The sequence below is a fragment of the Berghia stephanieae genome, chromosome 2 (genome assembly GCF_034508935.2).
Source record: "Berghia stephanieae isolate SIO BIC M18660-M18661 chromosome 2, UCSD_Bste_1.3, whole genome shotgun sequence".
In the NCBI taxonomy this organism is placed as follows: domain Eukaryota; kingdom Metazoa; phylum Mollusca; class Gastropoda; order Nudibranchia; family Aeolidiidae; genus Berghia; species Berghia stephanieae.
Genome location: NC_088361.1, coordinates 126,748,358 through 126,770,857, shown reverse-complemented (window position 1 = coordinate 126,770,857; position 22,500 = coordinate 126,748,358). Strand labels below are relative to the sequence as shown.

The 22,500-nt window shown below is 36.3% G+C and overlaps 1 protein-coding gene across 10 annotated transcripts in view; it reads right to left on the bottom strand.

Moving 5' to 3' along the window:
• Nucleotides 1–22,500, bottom strand: part of LOC144966545 (protein unc-13 homolog B-like) — a 299,970-nt gene that overhangs the window by 122,600 nt on the left and 154,870 nt on the right. For 6 of the 10 annotated variants that reach the window (XM_078903194.1, XM_078903195.1, XM_078903200.1 and 3 more), the window contains 4 exons: nucleotides 19,686–19,731; nucleotides 18,781–19,312; nucleotides 9,986–10,045; nucleotides 2,129–2,294 (listed from right to left, as the gene is read on the bottom strand). In XM_078903194.1, coding sequence (XP_078759320.1) covers nucleotides 2,129–2,294; nucleotides 9,986–10,045; nucleotides 18,781–19,312; nucleotides 19,686–19,731 — 804 coding nt within the window. Of the gene's footprint in view, nucleotides 1–2,128; nucleotides 2,295–9,985; nucleotides 10,046–15,283; nucleotides 15,296–18,780; nucleotides 19,313–19,685; nucleotides 19,732–22,500 lie in introns of all 10 variants that reach the window. The other 4 variants (XM_078903192.1, XM_078903193.1, XM_078903199.1 and 1 more) reach the window with 1 other exon arrangement.

Genomic DNA, 22,500 nt, shown 5'->3' with positions numbered 1-22,500 from the left:
TGGCAAAAAACAATAACAAAGACCTGAGTGACGTCAACCGCATACTATCTATAGATAAATGTTCATTTCAATTAATGGACTTGATAAAAGTAAAGGCATTGGGAAAATCCAATCAAACGAGCTTTATAAAAAGTTTCATAAAGAGTCATGTTCATCATGAATTGTTTGTCACCGTGTTGTCTGTTGTAATACAATCTTGGACTTACAACACAACCTAAAGGTTTGTCCGAAGATTCGTACCGGCTATAATCGTAGCCTTCGTAAAGTTATAGCATGACACTGACCAACATATGACGTCAAAATGTCAGTCTTTTGCCACAAAAGAAAACAGATCGTGAGTTGTATTCAATAGTTCAACCAATGAAATAACTGGTTTCCTTGAGTTCTACTAACGACAACTCACTAGACGCTACACAAACCTAAATAATGATGTCAAACTGCCAGTCCTAGAGGGTTCTTGTGTCAGGCTTATATGTTAACGATGGCTACGCTATAGATAAAATGCGCTTGGCCAAGGAGTTCACAACATTGCCATCCGGAAGTATAACGGACCAACACACAAACCCTGTGTAACCATGAACTTTTATAGTCTGGTTAATACAGTTTAGTGAGAACAACTCACAAACGCGGATGGCAAAAACCATAACAAAGGCCTGAGTGACGTCATCTGCATACTATCTATAATCGTAGCCTTCGTAAAGTTATAGCATGGCACTGACCAAAATATGACGTCAAAATGTCAGTCTTTTGCCACAAAAGAAAACAGATCGTGAGTTGTATTCAATAGTTCAACCAATGAAATAACTGGTTTCCTTGAGTTCTACTAACGACAACTCACTAGACGCTACACAAACCTAAATAATGACGTCAAACTGCCAGTCCTAGAGGGTTCTTGTGTCAGGCTTATATGTTAACGATGGCGGCGCTATAATCATCGGAATGATATGTCCTTTAAGATAGGAATATTTCACATTTACTCCTTTGCGGTGCGAATTCACTCCTTGGAAATTACATTTCATTCACATTTTATCATCTCACTCAGGTTAAAAATGAGTACCTGGATAATAATTACATCGTCTCTATCGATAAAAAATTATAATAGCGTTTAACATGATTCATGTCTCTTTCTGCGTGTTAAATGTTGTTTTTGGCAGGGACTCTTTCTGAAGGGATTTGAGCACATTTAATGGATATGCGCATATATACTCACACGGGCTTTTTTTTGCATCAAACAAAAAGGGGAAATTTCTATGATGATAAAAAGAATGGCAATTTTTTTCACTGTAACAAAGTGAAACAATTGCATGGGCATCGAATGGTGCGCAACATGAATGACCCAATCAAGGTGCTCGACAGAAAGGAACAGGTCATCATCTTCAGACTGAGAACTGGACACAACCAGTTAAAGGAACATATTTGGAGGATGTCCAGAGCAGGTGCCTCTGGACAATTTTACTGCGGACTTGAAAATGAAAATGGACATCATGTCCTAATGGAATGTCCAAAGTACAACCAGTTGAGAAGGAACTTCTGGCCTGACCCAACCCCATACTCAAAGAAGCTGTACAGCAGTGAGGACGACCTCAGGACCACTGTGGGCTTCATTCACCAGACCGGACTGACCATGTGACGTGACGGGAACGAAGAAGAAGAAGACTGGTGCGAAACAACAAAACGACTTTTCACAACTCATCTACGTACGATAACTCAGTTCAGTTATGCAGTCGGAAGAGTGGCAGTATGTGCGTTGATCCTAATATAAAAAAAAAAACACCACTCTACTGCTCTTTTAGATGAAAACATTACTATGAAAGGGGAGGCCTTCCAAAAGCTCCTACATCCCCAGTATACTTTGTTTTTTTTAGAATGTTCTAGTAGGGGGTTTGGGAGGAGGGAGGCTTTTTTATAATGTTCTAAGAAGGGGGTTTGGGAGGAGGGAGACTTTTTTTTAAGTCCCCCCCCCCTTCCCAAACCCCCTACTAGAACATTATAAAAAACAAAGAATTCTGGGGATCTAGAGGCTTTCGGAATGCCTCCCTTATGAAAAAAAATCGCTGCGCAATTGTTTCACTTGTTACAGTGAAAAAATTGCCTTCCTAATATAAAATGAGTAATATTAATTCCTTACCTCACTGAGTTCAGCGCATACCCTGTTGAAGGCCTCCAACCACCGTGACCTTGCTGGCGATGACATGTGGTGAGTGTCAAGGTCAGATTTATCGTAGGTGTCAAAGGAACTCTCGTGGGTGCTCAGACGACTCATGTTAGATGACGACACGTGACTGTTTGCGGGGCTGGCGAGAAGAAAGTTATTGAATTATCATACACGTGACATTTTAATTAATTCACGAATTGCATCTGAGACTCGTACTAAAACCCGAAAATGATAGAGGAATTTGATTCGGAAAGTCAGAATCCGAACTATAATATCGATTTACAGAATGGTATATATAAGACTCAAAGGGTGTCTTAAGAATTCGAGTGCGATAATAAAAAGTGTCTGAAAAAGTTTGCTTTTTATGATAGAAAAATCTATGGTTCTAAAAATTGTATTATGATAATCTTCTGATATAATTCCGATATTTGTATTGCTATTTTTCGCTTCAGTCATGCGCTTTTACAAGAATAAGAAATCGATGTAACACATAAAAATGTAAACAAATATCATCAGATAGAATCAGTCCATGTGTCACACTGACAATAAAATAAGAGAGTCATTATTTGGATAATATTGTCCAAATACCCAACATATTTATTTTGGCAGTGTAGCTTAAATAGCTGGTTTGGGCAATGTGGACACATAATTTGAACAATAAAAATGATCGAAACAACTCCAAAAAACCTCAGCAAAACAGATTGTTATCGACAATGTTGATACTGCTGCTGCTGCTGCTGCTGCTGCTGCTGCTGCTGCTGATGATGATGATGATGATGATGATGATGATGATGATGATGATGATGGCTAAGAAACACACAACATTGCTATCCGTAAGTATAACGGACCAACACACATAACTATGTAGAAGCTCGGACGTTTGTAGCCTGGTTAATACAGTTTTATGGGAATTACGTACTCATAAACGTGGATGGCTAAAACAATAACAAAACCTTGCTTAGTGACGTCAACTTCGTTCTATCTATATGCGTTCTCTAAAAAGGTATCCGCATACACACATCAAGCCACCCATCCAAACAATGACAACGATATGTTAATCATAAAAAAATATTATCTTATCATATGTATATCTATGTAGGAATGGCTTACACAATTGTACCTCATTGTTTACATACGCGCAAGTTATGGTTGTAATATTTTATTCCGATAGATAACTCTCCCAATGAGCTAGTGTCAATGTCACAGCACTGGGAGAAGAAGGGGCGGGGGGAGGGGGGGGGGGCGGTTAAAGGTCAGCGGTATTTTTAAGAGTTGCACGAATATTACTATATTTGTTATGATAGAATTGTTGTATGAGATTTCGTTATTTGAAATCCCCGCAACAATACTACTGAAATAAGATCAGAACTGTAGTGAACCAGCTCTAGTCTCGTGTTCCTATAGATAGTATGCGCTTGGCTAAGAAGTTCACAACATTGCCATCCGGAAGAGTAACGGACCATCACACAAAACTATGTGTAACCTTGAACGTTTATAGTCTGGTTAATATAGTTTAGTGAGAATTACTCATAAACGTGGATGGCAAAAAGCAATAACAAAGACCTGAGTGACGTCAACTTCATTCTATCAATATATTCCCAGATCCATCCACCTTTCCCAGATATGAAAAGAAGAACAACCTTCCGAGGACGATCATAACAAAACCTCCTTTACGACGCTAAGCCAGCCTTGGGAGACAGCCTGACAACCTTGTATTAACATAACTATGGAGCACAGGCCAGTTGCAAATTGCGGAAGAATTGCCAGCCAGCATTTGACAGCCAAGCCAAGGCTCAGTCGTTGATATTACGCTAAGAAAGCTGAATAGATTGAGTATTACTGTGATCTTGACTTACTTGACTTATTGCCGATCGCCTCCTAATCTCCGGACTGGGACGCTTTGGTAGCTTCTCTGATTTGTCAAGTGAGCTCTTTCCACTGGTGACGGTCTGCTGCGACGGATCTCAGGTGTAACAAATCCTTTTCGCATCTCAGTTCTTGCGTGTCATCATTTGAGGTCTTTATTTATCGTAATGCATATGCTTGTTATGGTCTGCCTTGTGTCTGTTATGTCCTCTTGGTGTAAAGAATAACATCATTGCCTTATTAGCTGGACAATTTCTGTATCTCTTTAAGATATGTCCAAATAGTCTCCATCTTGCTTCCAGAATTTGAATCGAGTGCGGTGTTTCTTCGCATTTTATGTATGGCGATTTGTTACTTATTTTGGTTGGGAAGTGGATATTTAGAATGAAGTGAGTAGGAAAGTGCCAGAAAATAATAGAGAATAAAAACTTCGCGGCGGTGATGGGGGCTCGAACCCGCGACATTACTGGTACAGCAAATCTGCCTAGCAGGGGAGATAATTTATAAAGGCGACAACGCGGCAATACATCTGATAAAATAAACTATCTCCGTCAATGGTAACCATTTGGCAATATGAATAGCCAATGAGCACCACCAGGCCTTTGAGAAAAAGGATTGCACAATACATCCACAGATAAGTTATAGGAAAACTAGACAATACTCGCCTACTCATGTTGATGGAGTAATCAGACCCTATTGAATCATATCTACATGATTATATTATTGAAACGTCTCGTAATCCTGCTTTAGTACAAGGAACCTTTGGTGCAAAAAATCTGCACATCGACTCTTTATAGTATATGAACCAACACGTTTTATAGTATATGAACCAACACGTCAATGTCTAACAATTGCGGTGAAAAAAAAAGATAAAAATTGAATCAGAAATATAAACAAACAGAATCTTAGAATTGCAAGGTTTATTTTTCATTTAAAGAATCAAAACGCACCCTATTTTTTTTTTTAATAAAACATTTGTTTTACTTTAAAATTCCATAACCATGGCTTTGAATTCAACATTAAACATGATAAATGTCGCCTAGGCCAACCAGATATTATAAATCTAAGATCAAATCAGAAAAACAGAATTTGAGGGCTTTTGCGCATTTCAATATTATACTTTTTTATTCTTAATAAAACGTTTTTAGTCTTTCCATAAAGTCACGATTTATGTTTTGGCCATTAACTCTTGTTCTTTCCGACATTCCACCAAGTTGGTATGGAGGGGTGTTTTCATTTGTTTACATCAACGAATAAATACTTTTCACTGTTTCTATTGAAAGTAATATTCTTATTTTTTAAAACAAAACTACCCTATCAAATAAGATCCCAACATTGCGTTTAATGAGCTGAGTAAAATGCTGCTTTCGTCATGACATAAAATCATGTTTGAATTTTTCAGTTTAACTCGTCAACTGTCTGCCATATTCTTGGAAAACACGTAATCAAAACTTTGGTCAGAAAACCTCGTCCTCTCAAACATGGGAACTCGCGAGGCGTTCAACTTTTTATCTATGTAATATTTTAATTTCATTGTTTTCTTGAACAAATGTCGAAAAGTGGATAATTTTTATTCTAATCAGAAGGGCTTGACAACTGACCCACATCTATTTAAGTAATTCCCTGCATTCTCAGTAAAAGTTAACCTTACAGTATTTTAGTGCATAAGATACACCTTACACCACTTTTGTGACAGTTTGAACACCTTTCAATTTTACGGTATATCTATGTTGTGACGTACAATATCACGACCACAAAAATGCCGGAGATTTTTCAGTTTCGAGATTTTGGTTATTGTTTGTTGTTTTTTTTTCTAAAGCATTCTCCAAACAAATATATTTATTTGTTGGAGTTTCAGGGATGTTTTCTCGATTATGTCCAAGAATGTGCCAACAATGTTTTCGTATTTCGAGTGATAGGGCTAGTGGTTTTTATTCGTGCTTTTATACCATGAGGCATAAGATATATATATATATATATATATATATATATATATATATATATATATATATATGTGTGTGTGTGTGTGTGTGTGTGTGTTTGTGTGTGTTTATATAATATTTGCGTGTGTATCGATGAAAATAGAATTGTGGCATTAAGTTTTTTCTCTGAAAAGGAGGTTTCAAATCAACAATATTACAAAAAAGCGAGAATCCTCCATACATCATCAATTATGTACACATTGGGGTTCATCCTCAGTTCAAGGTCACACAATCGTCCTGTCCCATTTACACAAGGTATCTCAGGATTGTTATGGTGCCTGTTGCAGACGTCATGATTAATTAAACCACGATACCATCTGACGTGCTATCAATATCGATCCCCGTGTGTACAAACGGTACGGTGGTGGCCATTGTGTCTGGGAACATTGCATCCATAGGGGTAGTTACGATTTTAAACCATTTTACCGTACTCCGGGAAAGACATTTATTAAAACATTTGGCCAGAAAAAAATTGTCCTTCAAATATCGATCGATTTAAATGATTCTCATATTGGAAAAAAACTCTCAAACCTAGGACCCCATCCTCTCTTATACTATTTTGAATCAGTATATCACAGTTTTCGTGAGAAAATATTGGTACTCCTTTCTTTTTAACACAAGATTAGTATATATCTATATAAAGACGCGTCCTACAGGACAACTTATTCTGGCGGTGAAATACGTATCATTTTTTTAAAAATCAAAAATAGAATTAGATTTTCCTTAAATTCTGAACGGATTTATTGATACAAAATGTCAACGTTCGAAAAAATCAAGATAAAATGATCATGGCAGAGAGCAGTAAAAATACGGTCTTTGCTTTTCTGGGGGAACGTCGTTTAGAGGCGCATCTCTCTGGTTATACTATTCTAGCTAAAGTGATCCCGAGTTCTTTTTATATCTAATCATTACTAAAACGCCAGCGACTAACATTTAATAACAAAAGAAAACAAAAACTGAAATATAATATAAAATAACAAAATAGAAAAACAATGCCACGAAATTAAAATTAGCGATAGGGATTGTTTGGAATTAAAGGACAGTTGAATTCAATCAACTAAATAGGTCTGTCGTCGGTACGGACTGCGTGTCAACTGATTGCATGACTAGATTCTGACGTCCTTGAGCCTTGAGCTGTTAAAATATAACTACTCAGCCTCCCTCTGGGGTCCTCCATCATTAATAATAAACAGGCATTATTTTCAGACTATCTGTCTCGAGTGCATTAGGATGGGAACTATTTATACATTTTTTCTTCAAACTTAGCTTTGTTGTTAAATAGATAGTATTTAATAAATGCCGAATGCAACGATAACAAAAATAAAATACAAGCAGAAATATTTATTTTTTGAGAGACAAAAACCTGAAACAACAATTTGACGCTTGTTGTCTGTAGCAAGTTTTTAATGATAATGATGCTTTAATTTAGACACTGAGGAATGTTAATGGTAGTGACAATTATATTTAATTTAGGCTAGTCCCATAAAACATACGGAATCACGAGCTAGAGTTTATCTCGGTTTCTATAGCATAATAAGGACTGTAAAAAAAGCTAAATGATGAGAAATATAGGATAGAGAAAAGTGCTAGATGAAAACAGAGAATAAAAAATAATATGGTGTCAGAAGTCAAACTCGTGATACGACCCCGTAACTGAAAGAGGGAGAGAGAGAGATGGAGAGAGAGAGAGGGGGGGGGGGGAAGAGAGAGAGGGGGGGGGGAAGAGAGAGAGGGAGAGAGAGATGGGGGGAGAGAGACTCACACACAGAGAGAGACAGAGAGAGAGACAGAGAGAGAGAGAGAGAGAGAGAGAGAGAGAGAGATCGGCGAACAGTCGCACTAGCCATGAGCCTCATCTATTAGTAAGAGATGATAGATAATGCACTGAGCGTATGGCTACGCACTGAGCCATCCAGTCAAGTTAAGGCCCTATATATATCATCATTATTGATATAAGTTTCGACTCCACACTTTTTCTGAATTTCATATTGCAATTTATTACAACCCTTTAGATAGGACGGCAGTACATTGCAACGTTTTTAGGTACCGAGATCTTAAATAGTCGACTCTAAAGTCTTGTGGTAGCGAAATCGGCCAATGATCTGCAGATCCCTGGTCCAAGCCTGACTGTGGGAGGCGCAAAGCTAAGTTCCTACAAAAAGGCTCTTAACTTAGGGACAGCGCGGCTCAGTGATATGGTCTTTGCTTCATACCTGAAAGATACCGAGTTCGATCACCCGCCACTGCGCTGTGTGGCCTTGAGCAAGTCACCTCGACCTAACTCAATTTGCGGCTCTGTACTGCGGCTGATGCCTGGGTTATTCCAGTCTTCCCTCGGAATAGACCCTAAAGACAAATTTCCCCTATGGGATGAATAAAAGGAAATTTAAAAAAATTTTCTCTGTCGAAATAATATTGTAATATCAGGCGCATTTCAAGTGTCACGGCTTGTATAATAATATGCTCAGATTTGCTGCTAGCGTGGGGCCTCTTGTTCAGCACTTTGAACACATTCGCTTATAAGCTTATTATAAGAGCTTATGTTTACAAAATTGAGCCATGCTCCCCAAGTTGTATGGCTAGGGCAGACCTGCCTAGTACAACGAAAAATTCGTAGAATTCCGACTTTTTGGCTCCAGATACAGAGCGGTATACGCCACTGTGACTCAATAAATTGTTGAAAATGAACGTTTAGTTCCTTAGATTATCCTATATTCAGGACTTTGGAGCATTTTTTGGATCATGGCGAGGACAAGTTATTATTTGTAAAGCTATTTATAGTGACCTTTTCTCTTTATTTTCCTTGGAAACTACGAATTTTTAACATTTCAAGTTGGCAGCTCTGGGCTAGGATACCTTAAACATTTTTTTAAAATGTTGAATTGAACTCTGTATGTCCCTTAACCTGGTTGATTGCCCGCCGGTTTAAGTTATTATAACCATCACGTTGAAGTGATTTTAATCGAGAACATCCCTAAAATGTCTTAATTGTGGACATATGAAAAAAAAACATTCTGCCGAACTCTGGAAAACCCCATATTTTAAAATTTGGCCCGAAAACCCGTGCTTCAAAGATCGATCGATTTAGATGACCCTCATCTTGGAAAAAAAAACCTCTCAAACCTGGGACTTCGCGTAGTCCCAGGTTTCAGAGGTTTTGTTTTTGCATAAAAAGTAAAAATCAATCATTGCATTGTTACACGTTTAATACTACAGTCCTGCCACATGTGCAGGTAACAGCGTATATATATTTTCAGGTCTGACAACCCCAGTTGCTATGCTCTCATCGTAGTAAAGGAAATAGTATATGGCCAACACATTGTATTGTCCATTACAACAATGTTAAAACAAGGCCGTTTATGCGTTCGGCATTAGACCTGCAAAATAGGTGCACGTAAGCTGGTATCCGTAAAAAAATAATTTTATCTTCAAAGTCAACTTCGAGGAAGAGATTTCCAAAATTTAAAAAAAAAATAAAGATGATTAACAGATAAACGCCCAGACCTCATTGCAAAGCCCCATCGAGCAGTAGATATGATGATAATAGTTTTTGTCTAAAATCATAAAAATTCGGGACTTCGATTACAATGAATTATCTAATCGGCCATACTATCCATGACATCAAACAAATAGAAAAGGACTTCATTATCTTCAAACAAGACGCGGAACCAAAAAACTAGAGCATGTGTATAGCGCAATATCCACTAAACATACTCAAAGCGCTTTACAAAGGGCCCCTAGCCAACAGCAACACTTAACATGTCACACTGTAACAGCCGGGCGCTCATTTTACACCTGAGTACGGTGAGAGAATGTGAGTAAAGAGACTTGTCCAAAAGACTCAGTTATGCGCCGCTCAGAGCGGGGGTAGAACCTTGGACCTTCCGATTCGAACGCGAGTCACATCTCTAGACCACAAAGTCGCAAAAGAATAAGTTTACCTGATTTGACAAAATTTCTATTTAATGGTCTGAAGTCTTACCTGTAATCTTGTGTGCTCTGCCTACTCATGTTCAGTGAAGAGTGATGGCTCAAAATTGGACTGTGGACAGAAGAGAGGAAAATGAATTATTCATTTGGGAAATATGTTAAATTCGTGTGAAATAACGTCATCTAAGAGTTAAATAATCATTTGCCAAAGCTATCCTGAACATTTGGTGGAAAGTGTTAATTATTATTAATTTTTATTTGAAACAATAAAATATCCAATTTTTCATGGAATTACGACCAATAGGGTTTAAAATGATTATATAATTGACAGTTCCGAATTCGAAGCAGCGACACACCAAATACAAATCGCTCGGAAGAGTAAAGAGAATAGCGAGTGGGCGTAAATGAAATTACAATATGTTGGCATTAAATATTCAGCGCATTTTCATGATTCGCGCATCCTGTTTTTTTTTTACATTAATAATTCGTTTATTACCTCGTTATGGAACCTTAATCCCCATTTGTTTTAGTGAATACCCCTAGGCGCTCCTTTCGTACCAGCCTCACGATATTATTCGCAAATTCCTATGATCCGTGAATAGTTCTGGTCATCTGGCTCAATGGGGATAATTCATTACTAAGATGCGACATGCACATATGTGCAGGTCTGATTACCGAATGCAATTATTATTATTATTATTATTATTATTATTATTATTATTATTATTATTATTATTATTATTATTATTATTATTATTATTATTATTATTACTATTTTAATTACTTTCCCCCTATTACAACCTAACAATAATTGCCTATTTGGACAATAAATATTATTATTATTACTATTATTATTATTATTATTATGGGCATGATTAAACATTGTTGTAATGGACAATATTATGCGTCGACTTGAGAGTATTTCCATTACAACAATGAGCTCATCAGACCTTGACATATGTACACGTCGCTAAGAAACCATAATGCAAATCAAATAAAGCTCGAAGCATAAGTTATAGGGTTAGTAAAAATCCTTTCAAAAAGCGTTTAAACGACCTTATGCTGCTGAAAAAAAAAACATTTTTGATTTTACGTTACTTTAAACTCTCTATAATGTTCAATGAGAAAAGGCAGTTCTCTCATTTTTAAAATTTTTTTTAGAAGAAGGGAGTATTGAGAAGTTGTTTTTGTGTATGAAATGCATGCTCGGGGTTATAATGAAGCAGGTTACAATATTTAGCACACACACACACACACACACACACACACATACGACACACACATACACACACACACACACAAGAAAACGCCGGTGACTAACTTTTAAAACATCTTCACTTTGTTACAGAGGTAGTGTGGCTCAGCGGTACGGTCTTTGCTTCGTACCCGAAAGGTCCAGAGTTCGATCACCCGCTGCTGCGCTGTGTGACCCTGAAAAACCTAATTTGCGGCGCTGCACTGCGGCTGACGCCTGGGTTATTCCAGTCTTCCCTTGGAATAGATCCTAGAGACAAATTTCCCATATGGGATGAATAAAGGGAATTTTATTTCTATTATTATCTTTTATATTTTTACAAGAAGACTAGATGAACGACCGTACAAATCACTTTTCATACCTAAACTATCTATCTCTTTTTCTGTACGTTTTGCACAAAATATGTCTCTAGATCTATACTCTATAATTAATAAAGGAATGAATTTGACAGTCAGATTTTTGGGGGTTTTTTTTGTTTGTTGTTGTTTTTTTTTTTGTTTTTTTTTTGCTTTTTGGTTTTGTTTTTGTTTTTTTGCACAGCCATTTTAATTATTATTTCTTGCTAAATTATATAAATCAATAAACGCTCAAGGTTTCACTTAGTTTTGTGTTTTGGTAAGTTATAATCCAGCTGGTCGTTGTTTTTAGTATTTTTCCTAAACGCATAGCATCAATTTATCTCAATCACAAATTTTCGTAAAATATTTATCCTGTATCTACTGGAATGTATCTGAGATAATATGTACAACACCTTAATTTGTTCAATAATTTATTTACAAATTGGATATTATCTATCACACAATCACACCAATCCATAATCAACAGTTGATTTTTACGTTGTTATCCGGAGTATTGAATATTCCACTGGGACATAGGTCCGGCTACTTCCATGCCTACCCATAATCCATCACCACTGTTCCTGACATGCACACGAAATCCCACATGCTTCCTGACGCAGCCATTATTGAGATTGATGTGGTCAAAGCGAATGGCCAGCTCGCTCCTTTACGAGGTCACTTCACACTCACTGCCCACATTCATTTCAGTGCATTTTCAACGTCTATTTAATCGTCCATAAGTATTCATTCTTTTTAATACATTCTCCCATTTTCTGTGCCCGTCTCCATCCCACCCCCCACCCCCCAACCACCTCTTTTGCGGCCTCCTCTACAGGCTCCATCGCCTCCTAAGCCTCCTGCTTCTCCTCTGCCATGACCTTCTCCCCCTCCCCTCCCCCCCCCCCCACCCATCCCACCTTCCCTCTCTCGTCCACCACCTACATCTCCTCTACCTCTACCTCATCCTCCGATAACTCCTCCTCCTTCTCTTCCCCCTCCTCTACCTCCTCCTCCTCCCCCTTCTCCTTCTTCTTCTTCTTTTTCTTCTTCTTCTTCTTCTTCTTCTTCTTCTTCTTCTTCTTCTTCTTCTTCTTCTTCTTCTTCTTCTTCTTCTTCTTCTTCTTCTTCTTCTTCTTCTTCTTTTTTTTGTTCTTGTTGTTGTTCTTCTTACTTCTCATTTTGGTACTAGTTCCTTCTTGTGAAATAACGCTCGTGTCATCTCAAACAAAATGCTAAGTAAGAAACACATTCATAAGACCACATCTCATACCCACTCCCACCGGTTGCATTTTATTCTATTGATCTAGAAGACACATCGAAGCAATGAATGATTTTAATGTTCAAACTTCTGTAATAAGTATATCTTTCCTAAGGCAAATGATTATTTTTTGGTTCGGTTAGATCTGGTGAATAGCAAGGCAAAATGTCAGATAGTGATAGAAAGAATGCAATTTTCTGTTGTAAGAACAACTGCATACCGCGATAAAAATATATTTGCTATTATCAATTTTTTTTTATTTTCCAAATTTACTGTTAATATCATTTTTTTCTCTAGGTTTTACTAACTTGATGTGACAGAGAGGGGACAGTATCTCATAATAGAATATCACCGTTTCTATGAAGATTAGTTTCAATCATAGCCAGGAATGTTGGTCATGAATTCGTGACTAGAGGTATTTTAGAAAATAACTATTCAAAATTCCATTTCATGAAATTGTTTAAACATTTGGTTATGATGATCTTTGAGGGATCGGGCGTTTTGAGAGTTTTTGCCAAGATGAGGGTTACTCATATAGATCGATATATAGGTCGCGGGTTCAAACCCCCATCACCGCCGCGAAATTATTCTCTATTGTCTTCTGGCACTTTCCTACTCACTTCATCTCTTGTTTATCCAGAGTACCGTAGTTAACTGGTTGGCTAGTAATTTACTGACTTCAATGAATATAGAATTGTGACATTTGTCGAAATTTTCATTGAATTGAATATTAACATAATTTGATTGATTTTATAGTAATGATACATGACAAACGACTTAATTAAAGTAAGATGGTAAACCATATTAGGCTTGGATTTTTAAAATAAAGTTGCTCTACAGTACCGTTCAAAAGTGTCAACTTTCTTGTTCAGTTTACGTAATTCACGTTTCAGTTTTAAAACTTGTAACAGAACATAAGTAATGATAGGCCTTTAACACTCTCCTTACTGACCATTTTGCGGATTTTCCCCAAAACGTCATTATCACACAACATAATATAGAATAGTAAAACTCTAACTCAAAGGGAAATAAGAACTATGCTTTATATTTTGTTTAGTACTTATAACTATAACAACAATATTCTTCAAATCGTGTGATGCACAACAGAAATCTGAATGAGAAAAATGTTGGTTGTATCGTAACGAATGAGACGATTTTCCTGTAGTTGGTAAGTAGAGGGTTAAATAAATGTTTCTGAAAGGTAGGTATTTAATTGTTTGTATGTATATATGACATGACAAACACATGCATTTGAATTTGGCTTGCCAAACAGATTGCAAACACAACAAAGTTATGGTGCAGATGTAATATGGATCGGAATTGATAATAATGTTTAAACACTCGATATACTTAATATGAATATCATGAATTATTAATGAATATTATGAATATTTGAAATGAACCTGGTCGTTAACAGCGTTGCCTCTGTCGCAAAAAAACCCCAGTAATATCGCCTTATAGCAGGCGTCGTGTCTTGTCTACTTTTTATGTGTTGGGACATATAACAGAGACCCTTTGTAAATTGCTTTGAGCACGTTTAGTGGATATCGTCTATATAAAAGCAATTGCTTTTTTGAGGGTTGTTTTAAAAAATGGATTTGTTACCTTACTTGAAACGGTAATTCTTCCTAATTTGTGACGCTATGAGAGTAATTTCGTTCAAACAGTAAGATAATAAGCCATTACAATGGGAGAAAGTAATTTAAGAGATGGGAGCCCCTCAGAAGGAGCAATCAAATCCAGCAAACTTCTCCGAAAATTTATTTTAAGCTTCAATGGGAGCGATCCACATTCATGTTTTCGTTCAACCAAGTCATCGATCACACGATTGGCTGTTGTACAACAATTGAACATTTCTCAATAAATCTAAACTCGCTGCTTTGTTTAGGAAAGTTGTAAACAAACTCATGAGTCATGCTGAGGAAAATGACCAATTGTGAAGTTGGATATTTCTCCTACTTTTTCAATATGTGGGTCATTCTGAGCACACTAAGCAATGTGACCAAGATCTCGAGAACACGGAAATGTAATATAGATCATCCCAATTATAATGGGCAATAATGTGTACAATATCCCCCCCCCCTCCCCCCCCCCCCCCCCGGGCTTACAGTCAACTTGAAGGATGTCCCAATATTTCTACGCCATCAATCTGGTATTTATGTTTTTATAGTTTTGGTTGTTAGTTGAAGCCCAAAACCTCACGTGTTCGATATTATGTTCATTTTTCGAAGCTGTTATTTTTTATTTTTACTTTCTACAGTCCACTGATTCTAGCAGCTTATAATGATTTCGACTGAATATTAAAGCCAAATTCTGTGCACACCAATGTGAGCAATTCGCAGTTTAGCAGCAATAGGTCGCTCATATAACGAAAAGCAGTTATGGGCTTAGTTGTGATGAAAAACATTTTGTTTTGATGTGAGAGTGTTAAAAGAATAAGACCATAATTTGAATTAGAGGTTTATCAAACTTGTAAAGAAATAAAGTAAATCTACTTACGCCTGTCTGGTTCTGCAAATTATAAATAAAACAAAATGATATTATTCATTTTCCTATTTGGCCAAATTACTAATGGACCAAACTATTGATCAATAGAGAAGACTTCAAACTGTTAAAAAGTCTTTAGCCTGACACTGGCCAGCAAAAGGTGAAGATCGTCTAAAACGATTCATAATTGATGTAATAATTTTCTGCAGAAAAAGGAAATGTATAATACCGCTAAGGCTACACGTAGTGTATTGTCTATGTTGTTTAAAACGCGTGTTTTTTCCAACCAGAATTGGTAACCATTATTTGGTTTAGCTACAAACATATATACATCTATAAACAGATCATGAGACATAAAATCGCGCATATCACATCACTCTCACAATTCGTATTTCAATTGAAAAACATTCACGTTTTAAGAATCCAAGAATTACAATTTTCTCGAAAGAAGGAACGAAATTGACGTCACTTTGCTATTTGTTCTATGTTTTAGCCAGCCATTATTATGAGTAGTTCTCACTAAATTGTATTAATCGGACAACAAACTTTTAAAGTTACACATAGTGTGTTGGTACGTTGCATCCCTCTGGTGGATGTCGTGAGTATTTTACCTAAACGCAAAGCACCAGTAATGAGCGACAATCACATCAGAAACAATGCACGTTTTTAAAACCCAGGATTTGTAAATTAATCTATATCGTGAGAACAATGAACAATGTACATGAGAACAATCCACGTCTTTTAATCAACCGCCTTTTATATTAACTCATAATGAGGATGAAGAAATTTACAACATACAGATGAACGAATGTCCAGTTGTATTCCGAAAGAGAGTTTCACAAACTATTTACCAGTTAAAACATGTCGCTGTTGAGTGCTCGTCGGTTAGACAGTGAGTCGTACAAATTGAGGGAAATTATCAGCTGACATTTCTATATTGCTTAACGACCTTACGTATGTCGTACACGACGGGTGAATAGGAAATAATAGAGGATGTGGTGGCTGGACTTAGAAACAAATGAGGGAACAGAGAAAAACGAAGCTAGAGATATAAATAGACAGAGGAAGACCAAAAGGGAGAGAGAGAGAGAGAGAGAGAGAGAGAGGGAGAGAGAGAGAGAGAGAGAGAGTAGAGACGGGAGATAACTATATAGTGAATATGTTTACATATGTGTGTAACAAAAAAAAAACCCGGAGAATTGAGCGAGAAAGAGGGAGGAACGAAGAATCCAGAGAAAGGGGAGAGAGAAGAGACAGATATATATAGACTAAAAAATATGGAGGGGGAGAAAGAAAGAAAGAGATAGATAGATAGATAGATAGATAGATAGATAGATAGATAGATAGATAGATAGATAGATAGATAGATAGATAGATAGATAGATAGATAGATAGATAGATAGAGAGAGAGAGAAAGAGTGAGTGAGAGAAAATATATAAAAAGAAAGAAAATAAAGTGAATTATCTCTTGTTATCCTCATTGCTTTTTCTAATGTCATATATCAGTTTGAAGGTCATGTTTTAATCTTTAATAGAATGAATGAAGAGGACGTCATGCAGTAAGCTGGGAGTTTGTTTTTTTTTATCTGCCAGAGTCAATAGCCGCCCTATAAGCAGTTGCAGATTTTTTAATTGAAAAAGAATACTATGGGATGAGAAAGATTTAAAATGATAATAATATCTCATTCATTGATCCTTGGTCATCTAAAACCACTTGAACATCTCTGGGGGACAATAATATAGAAAGAGAACTAAGAACCCGTCTACTCACCAATAACAATGACGTGTAGCTATTTGCGATGCTATTTCGATCAAGCATTTTAAAAAGATGGCATTATCCATGAGACGCGATATTCACTCTTTCAAAGACGCAATTGACGGTCAGACAATTTCTATATTAAAACTAAAATGTTTTTAAGTAAAACATGTTTGAATTTTGTGTTTGTTTTCACTTTTACCATCTTCGAATTCTAGCATCTTTTCATAGAAGGGCCAGGGCTCCTCTGTACCTTAAAACGTTTTGATCCATATATTAGAATCTTCATAAATATAAAAACATTTTAGATGCTCTACCGTGCAATTACCCATCAAGGCTGTAAAAACTCAACACGGTACCAAGTAAGTGTATCTTTTTTTGTCCACTCGTGTGTGGTGTTAGTACATATATATATATATATATATATATATATATATATATATATATATATATATATATAATTATATATATATTATATACATATATATGTGTGTATAATATGTGTGTGAGTGTGTGTGCTGTTCGTGTGTGTGCGCGCGCGCGTGTGTGTGTGTGTATTAATACAAGTTAAATGTCATCTAATTGATGAAAATATGAAGTAGAAATAGTTCAAATAAATATCGTCTTGTCAGACAAAATCAGATGAAATTATATTCATCTCTTGAAGGGAATTGAAAGTTAAAGGAAAAAACCCCGTGATACTTTTTAATAGATTTCATAATATTAATCCCAAAGACATTGACCCTATGTTTGTTTTTCCAAGTGACGCAGGTATTGCCTTGTAATGAGATTGGGGAAAAGGAAAGAAGACGAAAAAGACAAATATAAATAGAAACAAATCACTATCTACACGTTCATATAGATTTTCAAAAGTGTGTGTGTTTTGCTAACGTTTTCTCATTCAAGACACTGACTGGTCAAAAAGTCCCCAACCCAAACCATTTCTATTACCGTGGGGCATGAATGAATTTGGTGGATTGCTTGTATTTGGACGGGGGAATTGGATTACTTCCCTTGCTAAAGGCTGATCATTTCTCTAATTTCCCTTCATATTTTGTCTGTCAGTTATTCATTCACTATTTTTTCATATTTTTACTTTTCAATTCATCACTGCTCCCCGACTTAGGTTTTCAGTTCATCAGTTTGATGCGAAGTAGTCTGCTTCATCATCATCATCATCATCATCATCATCATCATCATCATCATCATCATCATCATCATCATCATCATCATCATCATCATCGCGGTTTGTTTCCCACTCATTCCTTTCTAAACTAAATACTTTTTAAAATTTTAAATATTTAAAGTGTTGAAAAAATGGCATTTAAATAAAACTTTTTCCATATCTTAAGTGACAGATCACGTGATCCGTCCATATAGCATTTAATGTAATTTGTTTAGAATTATATTCTCACTATTGTGTCTTAGTTGCATATGGCCGCTCCGATTATGTAAAGAAATAAATTACAGGAAATTAATGCACTGATTTAATCAAGTTAACTGCAGTTAAATTTGGTCAGAAAACTAGTGCTTCAAATATCGATTTAAATTACTATCTTGATGGCAAAACCTCTCAAACCTGTTTCTGGCCAACAAATTCTTAAATACGTATCCATCCAGGAAACGGCAGTTAACCGGTTTAAAACGTTGCATCAGGTTTCCAATTTTTATCAAATAAAACTCAACATTGTCGCGATCCTTATGTTTTAATACTGGATTGGATTTATACGTATATTCTCCACTAAAATCTCACCTGTCATGAAGGAAAGACTGTGGCCTGCTGTTCGGTCTGCTGTTGTAGAACAAGATATCGGAGTCCGTATCACTGCGCCCATGTTGGTAGTAATCCCTCTCGTGGTCCCCATAACGAGAATCTCTATCGTAACTCTGTTCACGTTCATAACTCTGGTCGCGTGTGTAACCATGTACCCTGTCGTACGTCGGGTTTCTACCGTGATAGCTGTCTTCTCGATCGTGATACCTCTGCTCGCTTCCATATCTGTCACTCCTCGTATCGTCTCGTTGGTCGTACTCGTCATCGTCCACGTAGGATTGTTCCAAAGATCTCTGGTCGAGCGATTGCTGGTCGTAGGACTGTTGATCTAAAGAACGCTGGTCAAATGACTGGTCGAAGCTATCGTCGTAACGAATGGTCTCTCGGCTGTCGTCTCGGAGGCGGTAAGGGTGGTCGGGATGGCTGCTGTATTGGTGTGCTGACGTGTTGTGTTGGTGTTGGACCGGGTAGTTGATGTCACTGGTGTAGTCACTGTCTTCAGACATACCGGCTGTGGAAAAGAAAGAAGCAAACACTGTGAGAAAACCACAAATAACTTTATTTGAGCAATCTTTTACAAATAACATATAATACTATAGAATCTCATAGATTCTGAATAAGGAAGGGTTTAACCACGGATTTTATTAGAGTAACAATCTCTAATATGTTGACCAATTTATAAACTTGAAGATGAGGGATCAGCTTCCTTTCAAATATTCAAAGGAAAGCGATATCACTATTCAGCTCGGGAATTCAGATGAGTCGTCTCCAAATAACATCATCGGACCAAAGTCTTCCGTATAAGTATTCAAGGACAATCCCCATATGAGACATATCTTCATACAAATACCTACTTCAACCTATTAAACAGTAAAAGTACTTACAGTGAGCGTATGAAGGACCTCTTGGGGATTCTTGGACCGCCAGTGCCTGTCAAAGGGAAATAAACCACAATTAAGCATTGGATGAGTTGTGAGGTTAATAATCATGCCAGGCGACGCGTCTTTGATGTGAAAGTAGTTTTGACGGATCAAAATATCAATTTTGTATGGATAGGATAATATAAAGGGAATGTTTCTGAAATATACATCTCTAAATCCCTAGTATCAACACACTATTTTGTCATCTTCATTCAAGCTGGATTCAGGTGATGGCAAAGCCTTCCGCTTGTATTAGTTGTGCAAGGTATTGTTGAACTACTTAGCTGGATCAGTGTAAGTTTTGTCTTTTGAACATAGCACCACTTCACGTCAGTTATGGAATTACGGTGTAAAGTGCACACAATCGAATTCAACCCATTCATTTATTCACGGGAGTACTTTAGTTAGACCTTGAAACACGACCATGCTCGTGACAAGGGCATATTTGTTAATGCAACATCAACAGTAAAAGGCTTAATCTTAGTTGGAAGTTGCAATAAAAGGAGATATGACATTTCAATACGCTATTACATCTATATGACCCATAATGTATGTAAATCTTTGAGTTTTGAAATCAATAGAATATTCGTTGTTAGAAACTTTTAAACTGAAAATGTCACCAAAAAATTTATGATTTCTTTTGTTTTATCAAAACCCGATTATTGCAATTCCCTTTTGTCAGGTCTCCTATTGAATATAAACTGATAAATTAAAATGGGTACAAACTTCAACAGTCCGCATAATATATCAAAAAAGAAAATTCGACCACATGTTTTGGAACATTTAGCGCAGGCTTCCTATCCTCTATAGAATAGACTACAAAATCGCATTACTCGTTTTCAAATACCTCAACAATTTAGCCCTCCTTTATCTTTCTGAACTTACAAACCTTAAGCCTCGAATCAGAAGCCTTCGATCATCATACGACACCACGTTATTATCTGTACCAAAAAGTAAGTTAAAATATTTTGGTGATCGCTCTATTCAATGTTATGGCCCCAAACTCTGGAATACCCTACCCCAACCCATTAGAGAAATCGCGAATATCTCAAACTTCAAATCTGCTTTAAAAGACCACTTTTTCAAAATTCATTTTACACCATGCCGATTGTATTGTTTGTATTCTATTATTTCAGCAATTTGTTTTTTGTTTCAATCTTTCATTTTGACTATACATTTGTTTGTACGTAATTCATTTTCTGCAAAGCGCTTTGAGATGTTTGGTTTTATTGAAAGCGATGAACAATACGTGTCTTATTATTATTATTATTATTATTATTATTATTATTATTATTATTATTATTATTATTATTATTATTATTATTATTATTATTATCATTATTATTATTATTATTATTATTATCTTTCATCATCATCATCATCATCATCATCATCATCATCATCATCATCATCATCATCATCATCATCATCATCATCATCATCATCATCATCATCATCATCATCATCATCATCATCATTATTATTATTATTATTATTATTATTATTATTATTATTATTATTATTATTATTATTATATTATTATTATTATTATTATTATTATTATTATTATTATTATTATTATTATTATTATTATTACACAGACAAAATATCCTTTCCATCTGACCAGACATTCTCTATTTTAAACTTCCATAAATCAAGATTCCCCCCGCCCCCCTCCCACACACAAACCTATTTTATCAAAATGTTTAAAACACACGATTTTAAAATGTCATTCGGGCCATCAATTACTTTGTGACAACAGAAATGAGGATCGAGATTGCACTCGTCACAGAATCAAAGAGTTTGGTTGATTTTGTTAGATCATGAGAAATTTACTTTGCAATAGACCTAAAAACTTGAGCTCTAATATAGTGCAATATCCACTAAACGTGCTCAACGCGCTTTACAAGGGGTCCCTAGCCAACAGAATACCTTACTCTCTCCTTACTGATCCTTTTCAGTATTTTCCCAAAATGGCAGGCTTTCCCAGAAGAAAAATTGATTTTTAAAAACTCAAACAAGACACTCTACAAAACAACTGTATGTTCTTATTAAGTAAACAAAGATCATGCTTTCAAGTTTGTGATAAACAAAATAAATCTGAATAAGAGAAACGCCTATTGTGTCGTAACAAATGTGACGATTTTGCTGCAGGTGGTAAGGAGAGAGTTAATACAGAGGATGAGACATCACGCCTGTTAGGCAATATTGCAATTATTTCCCACAGAGACAACGCTGTTAATGGCCAGGTACTTATTTTACACCTGAGTACGGTGTAACTAAAGAGCCATTTCCAAGGACTCGACTATACGCCGCCCAGAGCCGTACTCGAACCCAAAACCTTCCGATCTGAAGGCGAGTGTCATACCACAAGACCAAGTAATCTGAACGATTACTTTGTAAGAAAAATAGATTACTACTTTATGATAAATATACGATAAATATATTATCTTGCGGCGATGTGGTCTTGTGGTATGACATTCGCTTTCGGATCCGAATGTCCTGGGTTCGAGCCTTGCTCGGCGTATAGTTGAGTCTTTGGAAAAGACTCTTTACTCACATTCTCTCACCGTTCTCAGGTGTAAAATGAGTACCTAGCCGGAAACAGCTTTGTCTCTGTCGAAAAAAAAATTGTATCACTTAACAAGCGTTATGTTTTGGTCTGCATACATGTTACGTGTTGCTGTTGGTCAGGGGCCCTTTGTAAAGCGCTTTGAACACATTTAGTGGATATTGCGATATATAAAAGATCTAGTTTATATTAAAAAAAGAAAGAGAT